The sequence below is a fragment of the Phascolarctos cinereus genome, unplaced genomic scaffold, assembly GCF_003287225.1.
Source record: "Phascolarctos cinereus isolate Bilbo 61053 unplaced genomic scaffold, phaCin_HiC Scaffold_1;HRSCAF=81, whole genome shotgun sequence".
Taxonomy (NCBI): Eukaryota; Metazoa; Chordata; class Mammalia; order Diprotodontia; family Phascolarctidae; genus Phascolarctos; species Phascolarctos cinereus.
In genome coordinates, this window is record NW_027555514.1 from 90174385 (window position 1) to 90194856 (window position 20472).

Below are 20472 nucleotides of genomic sequence, written 5' to 3' on the forward strand. Positions count from 1 at the left end.
ATTTCCCTGAGTTTGAAAAGAGGGGAAGTGTGAGAAGAAGAGTTTGTTAATAGTAGCGTAGGGGGGATACCCATCAATTGGGGAATGGCCAAACAAGCTGTAGTATATGATTATAATGGAATATTATTGTGCTATAAGAAATGATGAGCAGGATGCTTTCCAAAAAAACTTGGAAAGACTTATGTGAACTGATGCAAAATGAAGTCAGCAGTACCAGGAGAACATCGTACATGGTAACAACAATGTTGCACAATGATCAACTGTGAATGACTTAGCAATTCTCAGCAATACAATGATCCAAGATAATTCCAAAGGATTTAGAATGAAAAACGCTATCCATCCCCAGAGAAAGAACTGATGGAGTTTGAATGTAGATCAAAGCACACTTCAAAAAATTTTATTTTCCTTGAGGTTTTTCAGTCTGTTCTTTCACAACATCTCTAATATGAAAATATGTTTTGCATGACTGCACATGTATAATCTATATCAAATTTCTTGCCTTCTCCAGGAGAGGGGAGCAGAGAAAGGGAGGGGATTTGAAACTCAAAATTTTCAAAAACGAATGTTAACATTTGTTTTTACGTGTTGTTGAGAAAAACTAAAATAAAAAAAAATAAATAGGGGTTCTACTGTAGAAGTATAATAGAAAAGCAGTCGGGAGATTAGGCTAGTGATTGGGGAGTGAGAGGACCGAGCAGGCATAAAGGGTTTGGCAGTTAAGGACCCTGAATTACAAGGTTTAGGGAAAGCATTAAGAGACAAGTCCTGAGCTGAAGGTTGAGTTCACCCACCCTCTGCTTATTAAAGCTGACCTCAGGATAATCCACTGACTAATGTCTAAGAGTCTGTGGTTAAGGCCCAAATGTGTCTGGCATTAGAGCAACCGGAGAAGATACAGTACACTCACAATGAGAGATTTCACATAAACCACTTTAGTTTTTAAATAACTTCTAAGTTAAAAAAAAATCCTAATGTTTAACCAAAAGTTCCTTTGACCTAAGTGGATAATCTTGACTTTGACCTAAGATAACTATTTAGAAACTGGTGTCCTATTACTATGCTATCTTCATCTTCTTAATAAGCTAAACTTATCAGATCTTTTCATATTTTATGAGTTTGAGTTTTCCGATTCTTATGGCTGCTACCTCTTGGACCTCTCCCAAGATATATGTGTCCTTCCTTCTCAAAGACTTTTTCCTAAATCAGACACAGTACAATGCAGTCAGACCACAATTTGCAAGTGGTTTTTGCTTCAAAAGTTTGTTTGGAAACTCAGAATAGATTTTTTTCTCACAAGAACAATATTTTAAATAGTGACTCATTACTTAGCTTACCCCATTAAAGCATATCTAACCCAGAATGTAGCTGAAATTACTTATTTTTCCCCTCTGATTTGACTCATCTATTGTCCCTACGCTTTAAAGTCCTTTTTTTAACTCCCTCATTCTTCTGTGACTTCTCCTTATTTTTAACTTCCTTCTACTTCTCCTTCACTTCCCACAACACTTCAGGTACAATATGGGCTTTTGTGGGCTAGCCTGGAAACCTAACCACCATAGGGTCTCAGTTTGCTTAATAATAATAGCTAGCATTTTTACGGCACTTTAAGCTGCCATAGAAATACCTTACAAATGTTATCTCATTTATCCTCACAAACAACTCTGAGAGGTTAGTACTTTTATTACCTCCATTTTACAGATATAGAAATTGAGGCAGACAGGCAATAAGTGACTTGCCCAAGGTCACACAGCTAATAAGTATCTGAGGCAGGACTTGAACCTGGAGTCTTCCTGACTCCAAGTCTAGTGCTCTATCCACTGGGTTACCTAGCTACTTATAAAATGAGGAGGGTCACTAGATGACCCATAAAGTCCCTGCCAGTTAGGAATCTATGTTACTAATAATTCGATACCCTGATTTCCTTAAAACTAGTGGATATGCAAGTTCTTGATTGCACCTGGTCCCAGTAGAATCACTGTGCTGGACAGGAGACAGTCTTTTATTCATGCCAGCTGTGTGAATGTCAATTGTCAGAGAAAGAGAAGCCAAATGCCTCAGGGATATTGCTGCTGTCCAAGGTGGATGTCAGCTTTTATTTTTAACATGAGAGTTCCTTACCAAATTCACTGTGGTCATCTATCAAAATGATTTCATGAAGGAGATGCCATGGAGTATGATCAATGACACTGTGCACTGTCCGAAGCAAGGCAGAAAGGACTTCATTGTAGAAACAAATAATAATGCTGGCAACTGGGAGATGGTAGGGATAAGACTTAGCTTGACATCTGTAGACATAAAGATAAGAAGAAAAATAGTCATTAAAAAACCCTGAATGGTTCAGGCTCCAATTTACCAAATTTTCAGATACCCATTTCTAACGTCCTCTGCTTGTCTTGATCTCATTCTATTTATGATGATAAGAGAAGCTGACATTTGTACAGTGGTTTACTGCTTACAAAGGGCTTTCCTCTGAACAATCCTGTGATGTGAATAGTACAAGTATGAATATTCCCATTTTAGAGATAAGAAAAAGTGAGGTGTAAAGAGGTTAAATGACTTGTCCATTGTCACAAGTTAACCTAGGTCTTTTGCTTCCCAAGCCAGTGCCCTTTTCACTAGGCCATCCCAGTTCATTAAATAATCATAGGGTATAGAGCGCTGGACCTGAAGTCAGAAAGCCTTGAATTCAAATCCTGTGTGCTTCAGATGCTGACTCTGAGTCAGTCGCTTAACCTGTCTGCCTCAGTTTCCTTAGCTATAAAATGGGGATAACAATAGCAGGATTGTTATGAAGATAAAATGGGATAACATCTCTAAAGCTCTTATAAATGTTAGCTAGCTATTTAATAAGCTTATAAATAAAGTTATTTATAATATTCATGTTACAATTATTTATAAGTACTATTAATAAGAATTTATTAAAGCTAGCTAGCTATTAATAAGATTAATAATAAGCTATTCACAGCTATTAAAAGAAAAAGAATATGAGATCACTTAGCTTTTTCTAATATTTTCCAAACAATGTTTTCTCTTGCTATGACTATGCTGATTGTTTGGCCTTGTTTTGGTAAACTTCAGAACTGGAAGGGGCTTTAAAAATCATCTTACCCAATCCTTCATTTTACAGAAGAGGAAAATGAAACCCAAAGAAGCAAACATATTTTGCCAAGATCCTACCTATTTTCATCCCAAACTTTTTGCTATGGTGAACTTAATGTCTCATTTTCATGAGGTGGAAGACAGTGGGAAAGGAGGTTATAGAAGGTCAGCCGGGTGTCCAGCAGCATGTCAGTGAAGAAGCAAGAGAAAAAAGCATCAAGAAGAAAAAAATTGAATGAAAATTTTCAGTTTTAACAGTTCATAAACTTCAGTGTGGGACAGTAGAAAGAGTTTTGTAGGCTTTGGAGTTAGCAAATTTGAGTTCAGATCCACTTTGGACGTTTATCACCCTTGTGACGTTGAGCCCATCATTTGACCTCCATGGTCCACAGATTCCTCATCTGTAAAATGAAGAAGGTTGGACTAAATGACTTCTGAACTCCTTTCTAGCTCTAGCCCTATGATTCTATAGTTTTAATATAGCATTCTTTGTCCTCCCCAAACTGACAGGTTTTTCTATTGACATGTGTCCCTTCTTTCAGTCTGTCCTTCCCATTAGATGCAAGGGAAAGGAATTTACTCTCTCTGGTTTCCTTTTCCTTCCTCATGCACTGTGAAAGGGGATTCTTTTTCTTTTGACAGACACAATTATTTTCTGAAATAATTTGAACATCCTTAAGATTTTTCCTCAATCTCATTGTATTTGATAATTTACTTTTTTTTTCCATGGAAAATATACTTTTTAAAAGAATTGTTTTGGTCCCCATTTAAAAATATGTTCTATAGTTCTAAAAGGCCTTTCTCCAAATTAGTCAAAATGATGACAATTGGGTTTTATACTTTGACTCATTTATAATTTGTGTGTCACATCAACTTACAAGCAAACTCTTGGAACATAATCCATTTATAAATTGGAGACTGCCCATTCTCATCTGCATCTAAGTTAGAAGATAGATTTTTGAGTAGGATATCTGGGAATTCTGAGGATATGGAAGAGTAAGAAGTTGCAAGGAAACCAGGTTCCTCACATAGCCCTCAAAAACAACAATATAAATTCAGAAAAAGAGAAATGAAAATGAGTAAAATGAAGGGCTCTGCTGAACACATAGCTATCTCTAGAGCAACACAGATATATGAGATCAACTAAAGCATATACCAAAGCAGTACTGACAGGCAAAGATGATGCAAAACAACCAAGAGATGACCTCAAATGTATAGATGATATATTTAATGAATTAGAGCAACAATTAACACTGGGAAAAGAAATCACAAGTTGAAATGAAAATAGAATTTGAAGCTATTTAAAAATCATGGTAGGAAGTGAAGTGAGGAATTGAATGATGCTTTTAAAAAAAAAGAGGTTGGGAGGAAATAATAAAAAAAGAACTAAGATTATGGAGAATATAATAGAAAATCTGACAATGTTAATAGACAGAATCAAGGACTGAATTAATACAGATGAAGATAAAGTCATAGACAACACAGTGGAAATGAGGAAAAACAGAAAATGATTTTTGGAGCAGGAAATGTAACATGTTAATGAACACTAGAAAACTTGTTCAAATTCTCTCTGAGGAATGTATTTAAAATCACTTTATGATGGCACTTTACACCTATCAAACTAGCCCCCCAAAAAAAGGTTTAAAATGATAAAATTCAGTTGGACTTCAGCTTCAGTGAAGCAATACCAACAGTCCATCCATCACACAACTGATCATCCCCTCTGACTAACCCAGAGATTTCACTGCTTGGACTTTATCTTAAGGATGTTGAGGAGGGGAAAAGACCTCTCTGAACAACAGTATTTATTCCTGTTTTATTTGTAAGGGCAAAATGTTGGAAAGAGGCTATTTACCTAACAACTTAGAAATACCTGAACAAGATGATATATTAATGTAATAGAATACCATTATACTGTACACAGTGATAAATTTGAAGAAGGCAAAGAAGTATGGAAAGATCTAGGTGATGCAAAGCAAGGGCTATAGAATAAGAGCAGCATACAGTATGTATTCACTGCAACTACTAAAAATACACACATAAAGACAACAAAACTTTATAGCTACAGAGATGGATTTGGAAGATGATATAGAACAATCCATTATTATTTTGTTAACACATATTACATTGCATATAGCATTTCATATTATGTTATATTACATTATATTATGTTATTTTTAATTGCTTTGTTACATTGTATGCTATATTATATCATATTGTGTTATGGTGTTATGTTATATTATATAATATTGTTATTTTTTCCAGCCAAAATATAAGCATCTTATTTTAAAATTTTATTTGGAGCTTTACAACATCAATTGAATTTTAAAAATTTGTGAAGTGTTACTAAGTTTCAATGGGAAAAATAGATCACTTTTTTTTAAAAGGACACATGCACATCTATACCTTGGAAGGGGCCTACCACTAGTCACTGCATACTACTAACTAGTGACCAGCATCCCAACTAAAATATTCTAGTATTTAGCCATACTACAATATTAACAGGAAAAATAAAGTTAGATCATGTTAAACTCTATATCTTCATCATTCTGTGTGGAAGGTAAACATTCAATCTGAGAAAAGGATTCTCCATTGCATTAGACTTGTAGATTATTTACTTCTTTCTTGTATAATATGGTCAAGAGATATTTTTCAATTAGGTATAATTATCAGTCTTCTCTTATTTGCCATCTAATTTGTGATTTTGAACAAAATAGGAAGTCTTGTGGATTCCTGGATTCAGGATTTATGGTTTCAAATTGGAGGTTCCATGGTTTCAAATCATTGCTGCCCTGGTGCCATCCTAGTCCTGAGCTTGGAAACAAACCTCCTTGATAAAAGGGAGATTAGCATCCCTCTTTAGCTGAAGACCACCAGAAACTACAAGGTGTTACAAACAGGTATAGAGGTATTAATCAATCAACAAGCCTTCATTAAGTGCCTACATGCCAGGAACTAGTGAGTGTAATCATAAAAATTGTAAGAGCATTGAAAAGGAAAGCTATAGAGAGAAATATGAGGGCCGCTGTTTTATGTCTGTGATAAATGAAATCATAGACTTGAAGTTAGAAGAGACCTTGGAAGTCATCTAATCAAAACCTTTTATTTTGCAGATAAGGAAACTGAGGTCCAGGATGGTTGTGACTTGCCTAAGGTAGACAAGTGATAAATGTCAGGGCCAGGATTCAAGTCCATGTCCTCTGACTTCAAATTCAGCACTCTTTTCTACTGGCCCACATTTAAAACAAAAAAAAGTTGCAGCTGAAAATACAATCTCAGACGATTTCACTTGAAGTACTATAGCACCGGAATTCTTTCTCAGAATTTCCTAACAAGTAATTGATGGTTAACTGCAGGATTTCAATGCCACTCTCATGACTTAATTAAAAGGGCCCCCCAAGCATAACGTTAAACTGCATTTACAGAAAATAGCAACATACTTCATGCTCCTTGTATCTGGCACGTGTCTATGATAGCTCAGCTGGTTACTGATAAATACGTTGAAGCCATGCTGCTGGAAGCCCAAGTCTCTGATCTGAACGTTTTCATTAAAAATCATATCTGCAGCGGAAAGACATGCGTCAACTATATTATAGAAGCAAAATCAAGCTAGATTTACAAAAATTATTTGCATTTCTATTCTTGTGACACACTAGTAGGAAATATAGTAAGAACAGTCAAATATCCCTCCAAATTATCATACTTGAATGGGAATTTGACTTGGGACACAAGATAGTCACTCAAAGAAAATTATATGATACTTCCAGGAAAAACAAAAGATGACATGAAAAAAATACAAAGATATATTTTCATCCTGAGAACTGAGAAATAAAGCTGAGAATATTATATGTTTAAAGATGACAACACTCTTGAAATTATAGATTTAATATAATGTAGAAATTTAATATAACAAATTTAAAATCATATAGTAAATAGATTTAATTCATTAAAATACATGGAATATTTTACAGAACTTGACATACTAATAATAGCTAGCTTTATGTAGTACTTTAAGGTTTGCAAAGCACTTACAAATATGACCTCATTTTATCCTAACAAAATCCCTGGGAGATAGGTGCTATAGTTCTCATTCTACAGATGAAGGAGACAGAGAGAGAGGTCAAGTGACTCGTCCAGGGTCACACAACTAGTAAGTATCTGAGTCTGTATTCGAACTCAGGACTTCTTATTCTAGTCCAGCATTCTATCCATTGTGCCATTTAGCTGCCCATAAGCTTTTGAAAGTGAAATGGTTCTATAGGAATAATTGTACAAATCATGTCCGGTGGACAGTGGCAAGAGGAGGAGGAGTGACCTATACATGATGGAATAAGACTGTTTCCCTCTTCCCCTCTCATGTTACCCCCAATAATCAGTTGGCAAGAATGTAATACAATGTTTAGGTAATGATGATGGCCTTAAGATTTGAATTAAAAGCAGGAAAAAAATTGGTCAATGGAAAAGAATATAAGTTCCAGAAACAGACTCAAACCTTCTGAGACCTTCAGATAGGACAAAATAGAATTAAAACAATGAGAATAAATATTGAGATAAATGGATAAGATTTGACTTGGACCCATACTTCATTCCATAAACTGCAATAAATTTCATTTGGTCAAAGAATCAAATTTTTAAAAAAAAACAGAATAAAATGAAATAGCATTGATCTCAGCTATGCAGGGGAGACTTCTGAAGACTGCAGGAATAGAAGCTATCAGATTATTCAGATATACAAATTAAAAGGCACAGTGGAGTTCCATAAAATAAATATCAAAAAGAAAACAACAGGGTGGGGAAAATGGGGAAAATGAACAACAAGTATTTATTAAGTGCTTACTGTGTTCCAGGCATGTGAGGGCTATGCTTTATGCTAGGCTATAAGGGCAAAAATACAAATGAATGAGACAAAACCTACTCACAAAAATGATGAAAAGCTTGCCATCTGGAATATACGGAAAACTGATACAAATATTTAAAGTCAACAATGAGATTCCACGTATCAAGTCACAGAGCTATAAAATGTCAGAACTGGAAGAGATATTAGAAATTATCTAGTATAGGGGTTCATTCTGTGTGTCATTACCAGACCCTTTGACTGTTTGGTAAAATCTATGTATGGTCCTCTTCTCAGAATGCTTCTAAACACACAAAATAAAATGCATAGGATTAAAAGAAAACCAATTTATACTGAAATGCAGTTATCAAATTAAAAGAAAAACAACTAAGATCTCTTGATCTAGTCCAATCTCTTCATATAAAGATAAGGAAACTGAGACCCTGTAAGGTGAAGGGACTTGGCAAAGATTGGATAGCTATAATTGGCATAGCTGGGAACAGTTTACACATGAAGAAATGCAAATAATAAATCTCCATGGAAATATGACATGAAAGAACATACAGCACTACTGGTAATTAAAGAAATGCAAATTAAAAGAGATTTAAGGTACTTATAAACAACTAAGTTAGCAAAAATGAAATGCTTAAAAACAGTATTGGCAAGGCTATAGGGAAATAGACACACATATGTTGCTGATGGCACTGCAAATTATTTTAATCTTTCTGGAGAAAGATCTTCCAATATTTATCAGGAGCTATAAAATTACTTGTTACTCTTTGACCCAGAAACCTACCTCTTCATTCATTTAATATTTATAATGTGAAAAGTACCATACCAGAGGGTAGGGAAGAAACAAATATAATTAAGACATGGCACTTGCCCTTAGGAGCTTCTACCCCAAGGAAATAACCCAAAAGAGAAAGAAAAAAATTGTGCAAGGTGATGATGGAAACACTGTTTATGATAGCAAAAACTTAGATATAACCCAATCACTCTATAATACAGCATTACAAAGCAAATTATGATGCAAATGACTCCCAGATCAATGTATATATATATATGTATCTCTCTTCCTCCATATTTCCAGCCACCCACTGGACATTTGAATTAGATGTCCCATAATGATCTCATATTTCGCAGGTCCAAAACAGAATTCATTATCTTTCTTCCAAAATCTATTGTTGTTGTTGAGTTGTTTCAGTCATATCTGACCCTTCATAACCCCATTTGGGGTTTTCTTGGCAGAGATACTAGAGTGGCTTGCCATTTCCTTCTCCCAAAATCTACCCCTCTTCTGAATTTCCCTCTTTCTGTAAAGACATCACCAGCCTTATAATTATTCGGGTTTTCAGACTTGGAGTCAGTCTCAGCTCCTCATTCTCCTTCATCTCATACAGTCAGTCAATTGCCAAGTCTAGCACCTCCCTCTTCATTTCTGTCTGATAGAATCCCAAGCTTTCTTCAAAGTTTAGCTCAAGCATCAGCAGCTACTAGAACAACAATGTCAAACTCATTGCAAGCAACCGGCAAAATTCCACAATGTGACCAGAACCAGATTAAAATGTAATTGGGAAATGTTAAAAAAAATAAATTAAGATGCATCAAAGATCATGTTAATTTGTGGTTTTCTAAGCCAATGTGTGGCTTGCAGGGATTCATTTCTATTTGAGTTTGATACCACTGTGCTAGAGCATCCCCCTCATACTACTTGGAATTTACTTTGTGTGTATGTACATATATACATATACATATATATATGTACACACACACTTGTATGTATACATGTAATTTTCTTCACAGAATGTAAGTTTGAGGACATGAACTATTTCATTTTTATCTTTGCATCTCCTGTGCCTGGCATGGTACCCAGTATAGAGAAAATGCTTTGTTGACTGATTAATTGATGATGACACATAGCTACTTAAATGTCATTTTTACCTCTTAGTATCTATTAAATAAGGAGGTTGTATTATATATCTCTAAAGTGGTTTCTAGCTGTAATTTTCTATAATCTATAATGTTAAATTAGTAGAAAGGGGATTGGGTTGGAAGTCCTGAGATAGCATCTCTGGGTTGGAAGGGGCCTCAGAGTTTTCATCAGCCTCAATTAAGATAGGGAATCACAGAATCACAAGATCACAGGACTTTAGAGGTGGAAGGGACCTTAGTGACCATCTAGTACTACCTGAATCTGAAAAAGATTATCTAATATAACACGCCCATCAAGTGATCACACAGCCTCCTTTGGAAGACCTTCAGTGAGGGAGAACCCAGTACCACCTTAGGCAACCTATTCCATTTTCAGATGGTATTTTAAAAAAGAAGTAACAAGGTAAAGTGGAAGGATAAATTGATAGGATGGAATCATAGGGCCTGAGTTAAAATCCTGCCTCTGTCACTTAGATGTAGTAAAGACTATTGGCCCTTACTACAAGATCACGGACAATTTATGTAACCTCCTTTCTTGTCTGTAAAAATAAAAGGGCAAGACTAGATGGCCTCTAAGATCCTTTCCAGGTCAAAATCCTTGATCCTGTGATGTAGGGACTCTGTGACCTGATGACCTGGTTTTGAATTAGGGCCCTGCCGCTTATACCTGTGTATCTTTGGGTAAGTCACACACTTCTGTGTGCTTCAACTTCCTCATATGTAAAATAAGAGGGACAGGTGACCTCCAAGAGCCATTTTAGCTCAAAATTCTATGATTTAAGTATTAGGAGATTTGTTCTTCCATGCAGCTGAAATTTGCTTCTCTGAAATTTCCATCGACTGTACTACCATGTGGGGCCAGCTGGCTTAAGTATAATCCTTCTTCCACATGATAGCTTTTCGGGAATGTTTTATTTTGTTTTAAATCTTAAAACTTTATAAGTCTTAATGCAGTTCTAAAATTTTTTTCATACCTTTAATTTTTTTATCTTTGATAATATTGTATTTTTTCCAATTATGTGTAAAGACAATTTTAAACATTCATTTTCCCTAAAATTTTGAGTTCCAAATTTTCTCCTTCCTTCCCTTCCCTCTCTCCTCCCTAAAACAGTAAGCAATCTGATATAGGTTAAGCATGTGCGATCATGCAAAACATTTCCATATTAGTCGTGATGTCAAAGAAGAAACAGAACAAAAAGAAAAAAACACACACATACACACAAAAAGTGAAAATAGTATGTTTTGATCTGCATTCAGATTCCATCAGTTCTTTCTCTGGGTGTGGATAGAATTTTCCATCATGAGTCTTTTGGAATTGTTCAAGAATGTTTTTGAAGACGGTTACCATGCACTGGGAGTGAGGAGTGGGTTTGGGAGGAGGTGGAGAAAGAGAGCATGGCCTTTTCTTTGGCAACTTCTTTCAACCAATCCTTGGCACGGACTTGAGGCCCTTTACCGTCCTAACTGCCCTTCTCTTGATATGCTCTAACTTAACTTTGTCCTTGAATTGAAAACAGTATTCCTGCTATGTCTCTAATCAGGGCAGATAAGTCAAAACTGTCAATCAACCAATTAATAAACATTAAGTGCCTATCTTCTGCCAGACACTGTGCTAAGCATAAAGGAAACTAATATAAAAAAGAAAGACTGTCCCTGCTCTCAAGGAACTTACAATCTAATGGGGGAGGACAATACACACAAGGAAACTGAAAAGTGAAGGGTGGGGAGGTGGGCCCTGGGGAAGGTACCCTACAGGGAAGGCATCCAGTGGGGAAGGTATCCAATTTGTGGGCATGATGCAAAAGTCAGAAAAGTATCAAAGTCGTGCTGCTAGGTGAGAAATGAGATGTTCTTAGCTGAGCCCCTTTAAATGGAGATTTTGGAGTTTATGGCTCCACCTGCCAATCAGAGAGACAGAGGGATACGTCTAAGATGTCTGGAACTTAACTCCTCACTTAATGCAGGCCAAGATTGCAAGAGCTTTTTGTGGTTGCCATATCACATTGTTAACCCACATTGAGCTTACAATTCATTAAACCCCTTAGATCTTTTCTCAGATAAACTGCTGTCTAACTCTGTTTCTCATATGTCACATTTGTAAAAACAATTTGTACATTTATTCCTATTAAATTTCACTTCATTGGATTCAGCCCAATTCTGGGGCTGTCAAGATTTTTTTGGAGTCCGACTCTGTTATCCAGTGTTAGCTGTTCCTTCTAGCTTTGCATCATTGGAAACTTTGATAAGTATGCCTCCTATGCTTTTATCCAAATCATTGATAAAAAAAATGTTCAACAGCACAGGGCCAAGCATGTACCCCTGGGGGGACTCCATTCCTTCCAAGCTGACATGGTGCCATTAATGGTCGCTCTTTTAGTTTTACCATTCAATCTGTTTTTAATCCATCTGAATATGCTCTTGTCTAACCCATACTGCTACATCTTTTCCACAAGATTAGCATGAGCTATTTTATCATATTCTCTTCCAAAAGCTAGATATCTCTAGCTGTAGTATTCATCTGACCTACCAGTTGAATACTCTGTCAAATAAAGGGAATAAGGTTAGCCTGTGAAGACCCATTCATAATGAAACCATGCTTTATCATCTCTGCTTCCTTTTCTAGATGTTTGCCAACCATTTCGTTATTAATACATTCCGGAATTTTCTAAGGAATCAAAGCTTATCTATAATTTGTAGATTTAAATCTCTTCTTTGAAAATGGAGGCAGTATTTGAACTCTAGTTCTACAATATCTCTCCTGTTCTCCATGATCTTTTAAATACTACTGATAATGGTTCATCAATTGGAGCTACCAAGTGTTTTCAGCACCAAGGATGTAATTTATCAAGGTCCAATGACTGGAATTCATTAAGGGAAGCTAAATGCTATCTCCTTATTTATCAAGTATAAACTATCCATTAGCCAATTTTGTTCTGTTCTTTCCAGTCCAAAGGTCATTCTCCTTGGCGAAACAAAGCAAAAGAAGCAAAACAAAACAAAGAAACAAAAGGAATTAATTAGCTTTGCTTTTTTCTCTGTTGTTGGGAAAAAAGAAATGAATTCATTTCAGAAAAGCTTCTAAAGCACAACATGATAAAAGTCAAGACTTTCACAAAACACCTGAACTTTAGCAGCTTCATCTGCAAAACATACAATGTGAAGTATTGTATGTAAGATACATTATTTCTTACAATGTAAGACCATATTCGGAAAAACCCTAATCTACACAGTCCCTAGTCACTAAATGGAGTCCAGTAGACTAGACCTGAAGCATCTATGATACAAGGAATAAAAAATCCAATCTTGGACAATTCAACAAGTATTTGTAAATACCTACTAGGTAGTGACCACTGTGCTAGATTTTGAGGACACAAACAAGTGAAAATAGGCTCTTTTCTCAAGAAGCTTACAGCATACCAGAGGTACGCTATATGAACATAAGTACATGCACGATAATTGGAGAAGGCAGGAAAGAGCACCAGTAACTAAAGAGATCAAGCAAGCTTTACTGTAGGACATGATTCATGAATGAAGCTAAGAATTCTATGAAGTGGAGGAGAGAGTACATTCCACACATGGGGATAAAAAGTGGAAAGCCTGTGCAAAAAAAAAAAGAAAAGAAAGTGGAAAATGGAGAAGCAAGCCTGAAGAACAGCAAGTACTATAGGTCATTTTAATGTGTAAACTTGGAAAGGTAGACTGGATCCAGATTGTGAAGACTTTAAATGCCAAGGTGAAGCATTTGAATATTGTCCTGGAGTCAACAGGGAGCCACTTAGGTCTAAGACTAACTCAGATCTGAATCCAGTCACCATAAATCAGATTTCATAGAGACTACTAGAGCAGCACAGAATGGATGTCAAGAGAATACAAACTACTTGTTAAGGTTGAGTACTGTAATAAACTATTTTCTAATTAATAATTTTACAAGATTTTATGTGCATCTACCAAAAAATAAATCTAGTTCACCAACACGCCTCAAAGCTCTCATACTAATTTTGCACCTTTTCGCTAGACATATCACCTTCCAGACAGCATCCTGATAAAAGCAGTGTTCTCCCATAGGTGTTTTCTTATTGTTAAATTCCTTCCAAAAAAAAAAAGATAATTATTGAACATTTAAAAGAAGACATCAGGCCAAACACCAAGGTTAGAGACCTTGAAGCCAGGAAGACCTGAGTTCAAATCTTGGTGTGCTAGACACTTACTGGTTGTGTGACCATGGGCAAGTTACTCAATCTCTTTTAGCCTCACTTTCCTCATCTGTAAAATAGAAATAACAGTAACACCTATCTCTCAGCATTATTGTGAGGATCTTAAAGTGCAACATAAAGGTTATTGTTTTTATCATCATAAAAGATCACTGAGAGTGACTCAAGAATCAGATCTGCCAGTTCTTTTGATACTATGAGCCAGATGACCTGAACTCATCAGGGGTATTGTGGTATAGTATACAGAATTCTGGAGCTGGAGTCAGGAAAACCTGGGTTTGAATCCAGACTCTGACCCTTACTCATTTACATGCACGTAGGCAAGTCATTTAATCTCTGTAGGCCTCAATTTTCTTATCATTACAGTGGAGACAATAATAGTCATTGCACCTGTCTCACAGGATTACTGTGAGGATCAAATGAGTTAATGAATGTAAAGTCCTTTGGAAACTTTCAAGGGCTCTATAATGTGGCTTTATTATTATCCCCTTATTTACCTTGGGTAACAACTTCCAACCTAAACATTGTTGTTCTGCCCTTTCCAGTCCAAAGATCGTTTTCCACAAGAGAACCAGAAAAACATCCATCGTAAGCTATCAGCCAGAGTTGTCCTACAGTGTTTCTTTTTAGCAGCAGAGGCATGAGCATTTTAATATATTCTAAAAACATATTTTGTTCACTACTTTAAATCATCCATGAGAGAACTAGAAAAATATCCCCCCCTTGGTTATTATTTTTCAGAATTTCTCAACTGGTTTCTTTGGAATAAGAAATCCCCAGCCTGACTGTTGCTGAATATTTAAGGTGTCTGAGAGAATAATATCCCAAGAAAACAAAAGAATTTGAATGAGGAAAAAAAAGTTTGCAAAAAGTATTCAAATGGTCTATCTGTAATTTTAATATCAGCTCGGAGCCCAAATATACATACTTAATATGTGGAAAATTTCAAAAGACACAATACTCTTAAAATACAAAAATTTATTTAGAAACAGTTTAAACCTATAGGGAGAGAAAAGGTAGAGTCTGTTTTCCAAAGTAAAATAAAATTTAGGGTAATAGAAGTCTAAAAGCACTTCTAGGATTATGGTCCTAGCTCTGCTATTAGACATGTGACCTTGGGCCAGTCATTTTATTTCCTTGGAGCTCAACGAAGAGTTTGAATTAGATGATCTCTAAGATACTTGACAGCTCTAATCATGTGAGTTGATGATTCCAAATTATTTTGTTAGATGGTCTTTTGTTTTCAGTTAGGCTACATAATGTTATTCTCTGGTCTTATACTTTAGGACATCATTCTTCTGCCTTCAGGTCTTTCAAGGACAAACACAAAATTCATTCTAAAATATTAAACCTAATTGCTCTTTGCTTTTTACTAACTCTGGCAGTATTCTTCTCTTTGGCCTTATCAACATAGTTGTATGTAAAGTTCAAAGGGCAAAATATGTTTCCATTATTGTACTCCAAATGCATTCCTGGTAGTCTGGGAAGAAAACTAGTAGATGCATGTCAAAATGTAAAGCAAGAAAATGTTTCCTCTTAGTTTCTTGCCTATTATTGAATAAATTCTTCTCAAAAGTATAGAAATTTAGTAAACCCCTGAGAGTTCCTTTCTTGATAACTGAATTCATATTCTAAAGAATAAGTCTATACAATAATCATCTGTAGGAGAGACTGTTGCCAGGAATTGAAGTCAAGCTCAATGAACTATAGTTTTCCACAATCAGGTTATTTGCCTTTCTCCAGTCCTACTAGCTCCTTTTCTCTATAATCTTTCAAAGATCACTGGCAGTGACTTAGCAACTACATCTATTACATCTTTGGGGACCCTGAAACTTACATGTGTACGTGTATACATACACACATACATATACCCATGTGCATATGTGTGTATATATATATATATATATATATTATATATATATATATACACACACACATACAGGCATGAAGTGATAGTGCAGTTTAAAGCTTTATTAGCTCTTTGAACCTGCCATATTGTTCAGTTCTGCAATCCAAATATCTTTCTACATCTTCAGCAGAGAAAAAAGAATCAATATTAGAGTTGGGTGGTTCTGTCTTCTCTCTACTGACTTTTATCATCATTCCATCAATTCTGGGCCTTTGTTCCTGTCTCTTCTTCAATCTTCCTGGTTTTCAAAATAGCTTTGAGGGCAGTTTTCATTGACCATAATTTTCCTCCTCAGCTTCAGCTCATTCTGAGTGTTAGTCTACCTATCACTCTTGTTACAGGAGTATGCCACATGTTTGTATTCCCTGTCATCTTCATGTTCCATGTCTTTTTAAAATTGAAGTTGTTTTCGGAGCTCCCTACGTACCCATTAATCTCTTTAAACGTGTTGCCAGTTTCCTTCTCGTTAGAATTGCTTCTCTTTGTGTCTTCAGAATTTAATTCTTGAAAGCATTCTGTCCTTCCTGGATAAGTTCTGTAGAATTTTAGTCCTCTGGATCCTCCTATCCTTTCTCTGAACCCTCCGAAAGCTGCTCTTCCAAAATCTGGAGCTGTGTTAAACTCGACCTGGCTTTCCCCTCCTCGATTACGATTTCTAAGATGTAGTTAGCACTTCTCCAAGGTTTCCAGGATTTCTACTTCAACAACCAGTTCCTCTTGGCTGGTCAGAATCAGGTCTAGAATAGCAATTTCCCTCTATGGTTGTTCTGCCTTTGAAGGATGAAGCTATCATAAAGACAAGTCAAGGAATTACTGGCTTTTCTTGCTTTTGACAGAGAGAGCTATAGCAAGTTTTTGGATCTCTCAGACACCACCGCTCCCATCACTGCTATAGCATGCTTCAGGATAGACTTGTGATCTTTTTCCTAAACTCTTCTTCTATTTCCTTTATCTGTCTAGTTGCTCTATAGTATATTCTGATGACGACCACTTTTATTTCTGTCCCTACTAATCTTTACCCAAATGTTCTCCCCCATATAGCTACCCTCTAATTCCTTTGTGTGCATACGTATCTATGCATGTGTATGTGTGATATATGTGCATATGTGTGTATTGCCCTTCTCCCCCCTTTTTTTTTTAACCTATCCCATTCCCTTTGAATAAGGTATACTTTTCCAGTCATACTCTAGTTATGGGTACCATCCCATAGTTTCAGTGATACCTATAAGGTTAAATTTGCTCCCAGATTTAGGATCTCTGCTCCACCTTGCTTGTTATCCACATTTTATACATTTGGGTACAGACATCTAAGGCCATGGATTTTATTGCTTGCTTTCTTGAATTTTGTTTTGTGTCAATTTCTGGGCATCTCTACTACTATTCTTCTTACATTGTGGTGGATGGATGTAGTTTTTCCTTTCGTCCTTTCTTTTCAGCTTAAATCCCCTTTCAAAGAATTTGTTTCAATCCAGACAAATAGTTTTACCAGCCATCCTTGACCAAATGCTTATTATTCCTATATTATAAGCTATGGTCCAGAAACCTAAATCTCATTCTCAGATGCCATCTTCTTAACTAGCTCTTCATTTCCTAAATATCTTTCTCCTTTAAAGCCCATGCCTTTAATTAGCAGAAATGACAAAAACACTACATGCACCCCTAAGGTCTTTGGCCTCTTGTTTAAGACTTAATGATCCTAATAATTTAATTGTAATTTCAAATTGCACTCTGTCATGAATCCACTCCCTTAGTGATATTTTTTGGTAATACTATATGGCCACAAATTGGGGAACAGTCTAATCTCAAAAGAATTAAAGTTATGAATAACTCAGAGGGTGATGCAGTGATGCATGGTAGATACAAGTAGGCTAAAAAAATGTTACCAAGGACAACGTGCTTGAAAAAAGTGACATAAAAGAGATTACAGAGCATATGTACGACCATAAAATATATATGGGTCTGTCAGGTAGTAAGAACAGACAACTCAGATGGTACATCAGTATTCTAAAACATATTTATAGGGCAGAAGGGAAACCTCCCTGGCATTTTAGTATATTCTCTATGGAGGATTTATGAGAAAACTTGGCTAAGATTGATTGGCAAGGTATGATCTATATCAAAAGGAGAAATGAAGTCATGGCTTGTTGAAAGTACCAAATTAAATATGGTACCTAAATTATCACAACTTCAATTTATATGTATTTCATTCTACCTCACTGTCTGTCAAAGCTAACTAAAAGTCATTAAGTCATCTTTCCTCAAAACAATTCTCTTTTCTATCCCTTTTATTGATTTTGATTTTTTTCCCTCTAAATTCTTATTAGTTTCTCCTCATCCAGTAAGGGCCAGGCTGGCATTTGCCATGTGAGGCTGTTGGTAGTCTTCCAGGGTGACAGCTGAAATATCTCCTTGCCCAGCCCTAGAATGAGTTGATTGCCAGAAGCCAGAGCTTGTCTGGAGCAATACGGGAGCCAAAATAAAAATTAAAATTGTAAGCCAAAGCAACCACTCAGCAAATGGAAAACAAAACAGGCCAAGAGGAGATTCTTAGTAGTTGAAAAGAGCCAATCTGTTAATCCCACCTTGTTAGGAACTTTTTGGAATGTTAAGGTAAAGGCCAGGGTTCTAGGTCTGTTTCCCTCTCTGCTCCCCATGCACTCCTTGTTGGACAATTGTTATGAGTAGTATCAGCTTGCCTCCCTACTCTCTAGAATGTAGGAAGGGAGAAGTCAAGTATATTAGGGTCAATGGACATATTACCATTCATCAAATATCAAGACCAGAATGGGACACAATTCTCTAATTAGAGTATGAGAAGCATGGAAGAACTACTTCATGATGACTATATAAAATCATAGAAATGCAGTCATATAATGGAGAATATGAAATCTAATTTTTAGAAAGGCAAGATGAGTTTTTACTGTGATCAAAAGGATAAACTCCTAAGCAACATTGAAAATACAATTTAGAAAAGTATTTTTTCCTAAATCTTCCAATGATTAAATTATACTCTCAAAATAGCTAATAATGGAAGTTAAATCCACTTACCCAGTTTAGGAGAAATCATTATGTTATTTGTGGCTTTAATATTCTGATCTAACTTATTCTCAACTTTTTTGGTTTTTAACTGTGGTCTTATTTGCTTTGAGTTATTGGCAAAATTGGAAGAGAATTTTGTAGAAAACGGCTGATAGGGTCCAGCACCTTTGAGGGGCACATTCTTGAGAAGTTGGTTCACTTCGATATAATTCAAATAAATAAAGAGCAACAAAGTCCAGATCAAAGATGTAAAAATGCACCCATGGCCAAAGTGGTGAGTCCTGATATTTCTCATTGTAATTTCAATTTCCTGAAAGAGAAGGAAACAAAAGTTTTTTTTAGAAACTTAAATGTCCTTTTAAATAAACCATTAAACTCCAATTCAATATTTTTTTTAAAAGAAAACACCATTGTTTTGAAGCCAAATGAAAAAACAATAATGGTTCCAGAGAATAAAAACGAAGCAAAACTGCCTAGCAGAGAAGTGGGGGCCGTGGACAGAATGTTGCATACATTGTCAGACATAGCTGCTGCATCCGACGTCTTGCTTGGCTGTTTCTCTTTGCTACAAGGGAAGGTTCCATTTCAGGGGGTATTGTGTGGTATTGTGTACATCCAGAAATGACTGTGATGTAGATACAAAAAGCACCATTGGAACTTATTTTAAAACACACACTCACATACTTTTACAAGTTACCATGTAACATTTACAAATCTGAAGGCTTTTTTTGTTTCCACCTTAAATAATTCTTTCTATTTATCAATCTATTTACCTATTTATCTACTCACACATATACACATATGGTATCTCCTGTGAACAGGGAACTATGTAGGGCTCCACAAAGGATGTAAAGATTATTGAGAGCCCCTCAGGGGGTTTACGGTCTAGATGCCTAAGGCAAGTAGACAAATGCCTATTCTCCTTCAATGTAGCCCTTCCCCCTTCAGCTATGCTCAGGTTCATGGTTTCACAGTCAGAGTTCTGTACCATCTCCACCACCACAACCACCAATGTATCTCTATGTACCAGACCATGTCATGTGACAGATTAATTCAAAGCCAAATGCACAAATGTAGTGAGGCTGACAATTTGGAGCCCATTCTCAGATCCTGCACACCAGACTCTGCCTGCTGCCAAACCATGTAGATATGGTTGGTGAGCCTGCTTCTGGGAGCTCATGCTAATGTATAGTGGAAGGGTCTTGGTCTCAACTTCAGAGCATGCATAGGTATTCTATGACTGATTCTTGCTCCTGAGCCAGAATACTGTGAGATGCAGAAGACAGCAGTCTTGTAAATCACACTCTTTCTTGGTGGTGAGTGAGGCAGTAAGAGCTGTAAGGCTCCAGGTGGGGAAACAGGTAGTAGTAGTGGTGACAGCAGCCTCCTGCTATGTTAAGTCACATCTAACACTTTGTGACTCTATTTGGGGTTTTCTTATCAAAGAT

The 20472-nt window shown here is 36.1% G+C and overlaps 1 protein-coding gene across 1 annotated transcript in view; it reads right to left on the bottom strand.

Moving 5' to 3' along the window:
• The window catches only part of LOC110223882 (polypeptide N-acetylgalactosaminyltransferase 11-like), a 74537-nt gene that overhangs the window by 44866 nt on the left and 9199 nt on the right, over positions 1–20472 (bottom strand). The window contains exons 2-4 of the mRNA XM_021009612.2: positions 19034–19334; positions 6540–6660; positions 2119–2285 (exon numbers count right to left, since the gene is read on the bottom strand). Coding sequence (XP_020865271.1) covers positions 2119–2285; positions 6540–6660; positions 19034–19319 — 574 coding nt within the window. The 5' untranslated portion in view covers positions 19320–19334. The remainder of the gene's footprint in view (positions 1–2118; positions 2286–6539; positions 6661–19033; positions 19335–20472) is intronic.